Source organism: Montipora capricornis, chromosome 14, assembly GCF_036669925.1.
Source record: "Montipora capricornis isolate CH-2021 chromosome 14, ASM3666992v2, whole genome shotgun sequence".
Taxonomy (NCBI): domain Eukaryota; kingdom Metazoa; phylum Cnidaria; class Anthozoa; order Scleractinia; family Acroporidae; genus Montipora; species Montipora capricornis.
Window position 1 is genome coordinate 25,924,082 of NC_090896.1, and position 10,000 is coordinate 25,934,081.

Sequence of the window (10,000 nt, forward strand, 5' to 3'; positions counted from 1 at the left end):
CGGCAATAAGTTGATGGAATGATTGAATTCGAATTAATAATAAGTAATAAAAGACCGGTCTTTGTTGACTTTCGTAACACACGGTATCCGATGCTCCCTGTTCAGAAACGAAATTGGAATCCTCTAAAACAAAGACTCGGACAGAAGACAAAAAGAGTAACAGTGCCGTTACATGAAATGGAAAAGACAAACTACAAACTACAACAACAGACAACAACAACAGACAACAACAGAGACTTTATTTTAACAATAGAGAAAAAGGCCTTTGTAGCTCGCAGTTAGCAGAGCTATTCTAGGCGGGCTACTAAAACTGACACTGTATAATTAATAAGCTCTCACACTTAGCAGAGCTCAAAAATCTGCAGCTATCTTGGCCAAATCCCCCGAGGATCAAACTGTACTCTTTCAATGTTTTTGAGGGGCGTTAAACATTCCTCAAAAAGGAAAATATAAAGGATTTGTTTTCTTCGGAATTGGATAGAAATTAGCTATTTTTTAAAAGCACAAAAATACATGGCGCTTATCTGTTGCTATGGTGACGTCACAATAATGCATGCATCTTGTTAAAAATAAGTTACCCCAACGTTACCGTTACATGAGGAACAGTTGTACAGCCATTCCTTCTAATAAGAGAGTCTCTTCAAATTGTCATGCAAAACTGCTTTGAGACACCTTGAGACTTCCTTTGATTTTTAAGGGGAAGACATCGGCCAAAAACAAGTCAAATACAAATTGTTTTTCTCATTTTGACCACTGTGATGACGAATATCGTTGTCGATAAGAGTACAGATAACGCTGAACCCCATTTGATTTGTTAAATGCCAATCTCTTTCTCTCCAATGAAAAACAGAAAGTAAGGTAACCCAATCCTACAATCACCCTTTGAAGTTGGTTTTCTTACTGAGTTTGAATGATTCCCCCACCCCACCCAAACAATGTTGCCAACGGTGAACAGACATTTCCCTGTGTATTACAACATTGAATGGGTGGAGGGGGGACTTCTATTTGGAAGCTTTTAGTGGAATTTTGTAAGTTACGCTTAGTTTTTGACGTCTGAGAGGTTTTAAGGCCCATCCTGACGTTAGCTTTCCAACTACTTTTCGCACTGGTTGTAGCTAGTTTCCTATCCCTACACTAATTCACTATCCCTAGTTCACTATCCTTAATTGATAAAATAATCACTATACCTAGTTCACTATCCCTAACTGATAATGAATTAATTAATTATTTCGAATACAGGGAAAATTGGTGAAGTTGTTAAATTTGTGTGCTAACTAAAAGGCTAGGATCGTTTAAGTTAGCGGATCACGGTTTAAGGACTCCTTATAAGAGGCGCTCTTTAGTTTGGTCCATCTGCAGAATTAATGCTGAAAGTTTCTTCAAGTGCTTTAATCCTCCAATGATCTAAATGTTCATTTTCTTAACTTTCCTTGTTTGCTAGTCATGAAATTTGGTATTATATCAACACAATATCCCTTAGCTAGAATAATCTTCATTCTCAAAACTTGTTCAATCCTTGGTCATTTCCGTTTGTGTGCCTTGCAAAACACAGGTATACAGTTACGGATCTTAAAAAATGTGCAGCGTTCAAGATCAACGTTTTCGTTTTCTTCGTCCGCACTATTTGAGTATTCGCAATTGACGAATTATGGCATACTTTCCTAGACTTGGATCTCTGCAATCCTTGGTCATTTCCGTTTGTGTGCCTTGCAAAGCACAGGTAATTTGTTGACAGTTTCGCTGCTGCAAATGCTTTACTTTGAACATTTTTTTTTTTGCACGATTTTTTTTTGTTTCGTGTTAGTGTTTAGTTGCAATGGTTTCTCTTAACGAAAGGTAAATTCGTGAAGAAAATGAGTCAACTTTGTTAAAATATCTTTCTCCCACTCTAAAAAAAATGGCTTGACAACAATTGTCATTTATCCTGCTTTCGCCAAAAAGCTCTTTTATGAGCTAAAAAATGTGCGCTCTTAGTTCAAGCAATTTACAAGCTAGGTAGTTTCGGTCATTATCCCATCCTTCGAAGCTGATCGAAAGTGCAGCCTTAGTGTTCGTTATTAAACTTCGAACCAAATGATCCCTTTCATTCCATGCTCTCGGTTCAACCAATTTAAGGACTAAAGCTTTTCTTTTTTTAATGTAATCTCGTGTTTAAATTGACCAACTGAGAAGCAATCAAAACAACAAAAAATGGGAATTCGTGTCCCTTCAATTCCTTGATATTTTGGCAGTCCGACTTCGTTTTGGAGAAAACTTGCCTGGAAGAACACCCTAAATCTGAAAAAATCCGGCTTCTTTAGCGAATAAGACCACAGTGTCTGTAAGCCCAACAATATTGCAATTACATCGTTGAAGTGACATGGTCTCTACCAAACTTTGTTTAAGTAAACCCATCAAGTGAATTTAGTTAACTGTTGAGGCTCCTTAACGAACAAGTTCGCATTTAGCGACCATAGTTTCATGCGCCTTGCAGCCGCAAGATGGCAGGATTCCATGTCCCGAGGTCAGAAATCTTAAATTTTTTTAAAATTCCCACATTGATTTTTTGTTCATTTTTGGACAATGGGGAGATAATTGTAAATAAAATCTGTTTCTGAAAAGAAAAGTAGAAGTCACCGAACATCCAAGATCGTTAAATCCAAGCAAAGCTATAGCAATGGCCATCTGCTCTATCATTGTTCATTTTAGTACCTAGCGCTCGCTCGATGCATGACGTGGCATGTGAATTTGCGTGCGCTGTAAGGATGCACAGTAGCAATGGGCGCCAACGTCCTTAATTTATGAAAAGCTCAAGTAAAATGAAAAAAGGCCTCAAATGCTGCAAAGGCCCTTTATTCAGTTGGGCTTGGTTTTGTGACTTATTTGGTAGAGAAAAGTTGTTTATTACACATAACACGATAATTTTATTCCATAAAGCTCATTTGTACAAATCTATATACGCTTTATTTTCATATGTGGAAAAGGCTTATACAGCCAATCAGAATGGCGTACAGCTATTTCACATGTGGAAGTATAACCAATCAACGATAGCGTAAAGGCGTTTCCATGCCAATCACTTGTGCATCTCGTGCATCTCGTGCAAATCGTACTTTGTTATTGAATTAAATTAAATTTGCTTTTGGTTCTATTGTTAGTGGGTTTTGGTTTCTAATTTGCGTTCAGAAAACTATTTTAATGAACATTCTCGTCTTATGTGTAATAAACAGTTCACGACATAGAAAGTGCTTTGTACGGGGTTTTGTTCACTCGTTGTTTGTGTCAAAAAGCCTCTCAAGCTCGTTCCTCGCTCGTTCGGGTTTTTGACACAAACAACTCGTGAATAAAACCCCGTACGCCGCACTTTCTATGACATAAACTATATGTATGCCATAGCACACATGTACAGAGCACAGTTTGTTGATCATTAAGATTTTATAAGACCCACAACAGGGTTTGTCTGAGTGTGCACACAAAAACTGATTACTGCGAGTGTTTTCATTGGATATTCATAAAATACAGTCGCTGTGATATAGTTACACATAAGGTTATAAGTAGAGGTGAGTGTTCCCCGAGGGAGAACACATGTCTATCCACACTATTAGTGCTTTGTTTTAGTGACGTCTGTTCAGACTAGACATGTATTCTGAGCCACGATCAGAAGTTCTCTGCAAATTATTATTTAGTTTGAAGGTTAGGCTGTTAATTGAAAAGACAAGGGGAATTTAGAAGAATGAAAAGAGTTCCATATTACATGTCTTTAATTTGAAGAATTTCCTCATCACAGTTTTTCGAAGTGTCCAGCATCCATAAACAAGTTCTAGCATGAACATAATTCTCCATGTCTTAGGTTTATCAGTAAGCTTGCTTTGGAAAAAGTGTTTCATGTACAGAATTAAAAATTAGGATGAAAAGAACTGACAGCATGTTCTCTGCTGTTTAGAGAGATGTGCAGTGGCTCAACAATTGTAACAATGGACAGAAGTGATGGCTGAGAGGTCAAGTTTTGAGGAAAGGTGTTACCTTGAGAACTAGTAGTGAATGAAGTCAAACGGACAGATTGGTTATGTGAAAAAGCCGTATTTGAAGCTCTTGAAGTTCTGGATTATGATTGGAATCTTAAACACTCTCATAGTTGTCAGCAGTAAAATTAACAGATGTGCTGAATTCATCAGGCTCACACAAATGGAATTCTTTGTTGCTTATAAATTCAATGGTACAGTTAAGATTTCACTAGTTGGGGTCACATCCTACATAATAAAATGTTGCATGTCATAGTCTCAGTAAGGTGCCTGTAATGGTCTCCCTGTGCTATTGTACTTAGGTCACATGACTAGCAAAATCACGCACTTGAGATCGTGTTGTTGAAATAAACCTCGTAAGGGCTTGATTGAAGTGATTTATCAGTTTCTCTTCGGTTTGGAGCTAAGAACGTTACATGCTGTCAGAAGTAAACTTTTGAGCAAGAAGTTCAGCAAGATTTCGCTCACGTTTAGTTTAATTTGAATTGATTTTGATGAGAAATAGCGACGAAACCCTCACCAAATATGGACGCCAGCACAAATGACACAACTCCGCCAACAACAAGCAGCAGCACAGCGCCGACTTCAAATTCCACACAGCAAGTCTTCACCTCTAATGTTCCGTTTCCTGCTAAGGTTGGAACTTCGAGGAAATCTGGCGAGAAATTGGAAAAGCTGGCTGCAAACGTGGAAAGCGTACGAGACAATAACAGGCTTGCACCTAAAACCGCAAGATTACCGTGTCGCCACCTTTATCACCTGTATTGGGTCTGAGGCTATAGAGATCCACGGTGGGTTACCCTTTGCGTCCGAAGCAGATCAAGGTAGCATTGACAAAGTTTTAGAGCTGTGGACCAATTATTGCGTAGGTAAAAGTAACACTATTTACGAGCGCTACAAGTTTAATAACAGATCACTAGAGCCTGGCGAGACAATCGACGCCTACGCAACTGTAGTCCGCACATTGGCAGACACGTGTTTGTTCGGTACTTTAAAAGAAGAAATGATCAGAGACAGGCTAGTATGTGGAATTTCTGATAATGCCCTTCGTACAAAGCTACTTCAAGAATCGCAGCTAACACTGGAGAAATGCATGGATTATTGCCGAGCAGCCGAAGCGGCAAATAGCCAGCTAAAAGAGATATCAAGCCATGGCTCAGACACCGTAAATTATCTGAATAAATCAAAGAAAGGACAGACTCAGTCGAAGCCACAGTTTCGAGCTCAGCCAAACCTCGGAAGAAGCGCTGGCTTTCCAGGAAATAAGCAAATGATCATGAGAGATTGCAAATATTGTGGATGGAGACATGAGCGCAAGAAAGAAGATTGTCCTGCATTCGGAAAGACCTGCAATAAGTCTGGGGAAAAGACCACTTTAGCAATATCTGCATGCAAAAAATACAGCCTGGTAACAAAGCCCCTTCCCGCAGCAACCGGCAGCAGAGCAAGCTGAGAGTGCATGAGGTACACGACGATGCACCAACTTCATCCGAGGATGAACTTTAGGCTCTCTCATTTGCCGGAGAAGTTTATAGTGTTTCTCACAGCAAGAAGCGAATCAGTGCAGTCATGGAAATTGGAAAGAAGACAGTGGAGATGCAGATAGACACTGGAGCATCTTGTAATATCCTGCCCCGCAGTTGCCTCCCAGACAACACAGAAATTCAGACTACAAAAAGAGAACTTATCACTTACTCTAAGTCTAAATTGAGAGTGTTAGGAACAGTAAGCGTCTGCATTCGAAACCCATGCAACAACACAGAGTATGTAGCAGAGTTTGTCGTAGTTTAGGATGGTTTCGCACCTCTATTGGGAGCTGAGACAGCACAGAAAATGAACCTCCTAGTAGTCCAGCGCCAGAACATCCTGCAGCCTGACCACCAAACACCTGAGATTATCGCAGACAGCATCAACAGTCTGACCGAAGAGCAAGTACTAGCAGAGTATGCTGACCTGTTTAAAGGCCTTGGCAAGATTGAGGGAAAACTACACTTAGAAGTTGACGAGACAGTCCCGCCAGTAGTAATGCCACACCGTCGTGTTCCAGATGCAGTAAACGGCAAACTAAGAGAGGAACTTGACCGCCTTGAAGGCTTGGGAGTACTTGAGAAAGAGGACAAGCCGACACCATGGGTATCGAGCATGGTTGCAACGCAGAAGCCTAGCGGGAAGGTTAGAGTGTGCATTGACCCACAGCGCCTAAACCAAGCACTGAAGCAGAGACATTATCCCTTGCCAGTTATTGATGACATCCTGCCAGAGTTGTCTAAGGCGAGAGTGTTCACCAAAGCTGACCTTAAGGATGGGTTCCTCCATATTCAATTGGATGACGCTTCGAGTAAGCTGACGACTTTCCAGACAGCATGGGGAAGGTACCGATGGCTACGTATGCCGTATGGGATAAGCCCAGCCCCGGAATGTTTCCAGCAGAAGCTTGACCAATGCCTTGATGGTCTCAAGGGGGTGTACAAAATCGCAGATGACCTCCTTATTATCGGTCAAGGTGACACTGACGAAGAGGCTGACCAGGATCACGACCTGAACTTGAAGAACCTCTTGGACAGGTGCAGGACAAAGGGTATCAAGCTGAATAAGGACAAGTTTCAATTCAAATGCAGCGAAGTGTCGTTCATTGGCCATGTCATGACAAAGGACGGACTGAAACCTGATCCCCGAAAAATTGAAGCAATTGTCAAAATGGAGCGCCCAGGTGATGTGCCAGCCGTGCAGAGATTCATTGGGCTAGTAAAGTACCTGTCAAAGTTCCTGCAAGACCTTTCGGAAATGTGTGAACCACTACGTCGCTTGACACATAAAGATGCCGAGTGGATTTGGGGCCATGAACAGGAAGATGCCTTTGAGAGAACTAAGGAAGCTGTTGTCAAAGCACCAGTGCTGAAGTATTTCAGTGAGAGCGACCCAACCGAATGCCAAGGAGATGCATCCCAGGGTGGACTTGGATTCGTGGTGATGCAGTACGGGCAACCAGTCACCTTTGCTAGTAGAGCGCTCACTCCGGCTGAAAGAAGATACTCGCAGATCGAGAAAGAATTGCTGGCACACGTTTTCGGTATGGAACATAACCACAACTATGTCTACGGCCAAAGTCATTTTATGGACTGACCACAAACCGTTGGTCTCAATCTCGAAGAAACCTTTAGTATCAGCACCTAAGAGATTACAGCGCTTGCTACTCCGTCTGCAGCAGTATGACTACGAGATCTGCTACAAGCCCGGCAAAGATATGCTGCTAGCGGACAATCTTTCTAGAGCTTACCTCACAAAGTACGAGCGGTCACCAACCTAAGTAGAAGTGGAACACATCCACGCCACACACTTTCTTCCAGTACCAGAACACCAACTCAAAGAATTGCAGAAGGAGACAGCCTGTGATCAAACCCTTCAAACGCTCAAGAAAGCGATTGTGGACGGGTTCCCTGATACAAAGCAGGAACTCCCAGCAGCCATCCATCCCTACTTCCAACTCCGTGACGAGCTTTCGGTACATGATGGCATCATATTCAGGGGACTGCGATGTGTCATACCTCAGACATTAAGGCCAAGGATCAAGGCGAAGCTGCATGAGTCGCATATCGGCGTGCAAGGTTGCTTAAGGAGAGCGCGAGAAACACTGTACTGGCCTGGCATGAATGCAGAAATCACTGACTTCATCCAGAAATGTGACACCTGCATGGCTTATCAGAGCAATCAACCCAAAGAACCACTAATCTGCCATGAAGTTCCTTCTAGACCGTGGGAGAAAATAGGAACTGATATTTTTACAGTTGATGACAAGAGTACCTGTGCACGGTAGACTACTATTCAGGTTATTTTGGGGTGGACCAACTGTATAGCAAGACAGGGACTGTTATCATTAACAAGTTAAAGAAGCACTTTGCCGCGCATGGGATCCCAAACCAGTTGCACAGTGATAATGGACCACCGTACAATTCTGCAGAATTCAGCAATTTTGTTAAATCGTCTGGAACTGAACACATAACCAGCTCACCCGGATACCCACAGAGCAATGGACGGGTGGAAAATGCTGTGATAACTGCCAGTACTCTGATCAAGAAAGCCAAAGAGTCCGATTCAGAATTCTTCCTCTCCTTGCTAAGGTGGAGAAACACTCCCACTGAAGGAATGAATTCTTCACCAGCGCAACGAATGTTCGGTAGGCGCACCCGAACTCAGCTGCCAACAGCTGAAGTACTGCTGAAACCACAGTCCACAGATACAGGGGCAACAAGAGATCAAATACTGAAGAGGAAAGCAAAGCAAACCTATCATTATAACCAACATGCGGAAGAGCTTCCAATCCTCCTGGAAGGAGAGACAGTGCGAGTTGCACCCCAACCTGGCAATAGGTCACAGAAATGGTTCAAGGCAGTGGTACAGGACCAAACAGATGTGAGGTCCTACAATGTGAGAACCGAAGATGGTAGAATTTTCCGCAGGAATCGCAGACACCTTCGCAGCAGCAAGGAGCCATTCTACTCCCTTCGAACGCAATGAACCAGAAATCAGCCCGTCACCTCAGCTGCAAAGAGTTACTTTAGCGAACTTTCCGGACTCCTGTGCAGCAGAGTTTCATCTACAAGAGCCTAGCACTGAAACTGTACAACCTGATCAGTCAAGCAAACCGGAAGTTGTAGTGTCTGACAAGCCCCAGCCAGACCAGCACAGGATCACACGCGCTGGACGTGTTTCAAAGCCACCAAGCTATTTAAAGGACTACGCTTGAAAGTTAACATGGATCGGCGGAGAGAACTGTTGTTGAAACCAACTGGACTTTGAAAGAAAGGAACTTTATTTGAGAGCCATGTTCTAGTCAATCGTATAGTTGTTGTTATTACTGGCAAAATTTTCATTTAGTGCCAACTTGTTAGTTAGTTTGTCAACTTGTTGTTTGTTTGTTGTTTAGCGCCAACTTAGGGCCATAGTTCAATTTAAAACTTGTGTAGATTTTAGTTTCAGTTCTTTTTTTTTTTTTTTCTCTTTTACGAAAAGAAAGGTGTAATGGTCTCCCTGTGCTATTGTACTTAGGTCACATGACTAGCAAAATCACGCACTTGAGATCGTGTTGTTGAAATAAACTTCGTAAGGGCTTGATTGAAGTGATTTATCAGTTTCTCTTCGGTTTGGAGCTAAGAACGTTACGGTGACCAGCAAGTTGATATGAAGAAAAACACTCGTGATCATTAAATTTTTGATATCCATTTATTGTGAATACGGTTCCCATTTCCTCATATCTTATACTTCCGAAGGACTAACAAATTAAATTATATTTTAGTTCTATACTTGTTAAAGTTTAAAAAGTTTTGGGCTTGATATTAAAAAAGGAATACTCTGGTGTGTCACTCTTAACATTGCTTTCTTCCCTGGGCCTGGTCTAGTCAGAACTTACTAATTTCCTGTTGTCATTTTGTAATCAATTTCCAACTTGAATAGTCTGATTCTTTGGAAATGAACACAGAGAAGGATCATTCTTACAGTTTGAGACAGTTGTACAAGGTTCAAGGTAGCAGCTTGTTCAAGTACAACATGGGAATCATAGACCTTGCTATACCCTTAGACAGTGATGATTTATTTCAGGTCGTCAGATTTTGTTCCCTAGGGATTTGGGGATGTGCTTAAACTCAAAACCTTAACCAGCTATCTTGCTCTAGTTCCCTGAAGCTAACACCATGTAAGCTAAGTAATTTTCAAATGGGAGGTGCGCCATGCAATACACGAAACAAAACTTACTCTCTGTCTGAAGCTTCAAACGTTCCACAATTTCTAACAATTGTTGGTAAAATTACCAACTCTCGATTTTATGGCTGTTTACTCAGACCATAATTTGGCCAAAGTTTTTGGCCCGTCGTCCACGCTCGATCAAGTTCATGCCAACAAACTTGAAACCAAAAAAGGCAAGCTACCGTAAACCTTTGGTGTGAACATTTATCTTCATAATGGAGCTGAAATTCTTGATATTTAAAGACTTTTCCGCCTTTTCAGTA

The 10,000-nt window shown here is 41.6% G+C and overlaps 2 protein-coding genes across 2 annotated transcripts in view; one reads left to right on the plus strand and one right to left on the minus strand.

Annotated features, from left to right (window-relative positions):
- The window catches only part of LOC138031794 (fibrillin-1-like), a 40,121-nt gene extending 36,302 nt beyond the window's left edge, over nt 1-3,819 (minus strand). The window contains exon 1 of the mRNA XM_068879415.1: nt 3,731-3,819. Within this exon, the coding sequence (XP_068735516.1) occupies nt 3,731-3,819 (89 nt within the window). The remainder of the gene's footprint in view (nt 1-3,730) is intronic.
- Nucleotides 3,820-4,539: 720 nt separating this feature from the next.
- Nucleotides 4,540-5,451, plus strand: LOC138031795 (uncharacterized). Its single transcript, XM_068879417.1, has one exon. The coding sequence runs from the start codon at nt 4,540-4,542 to the stop codon at nt 5,449-5,451; it is 912 nt and encodes a 303-aa protein (XP_068735518.1).
- Nucleotides 5,452-10,000: the final 4,549 nt, after the last annotated feature.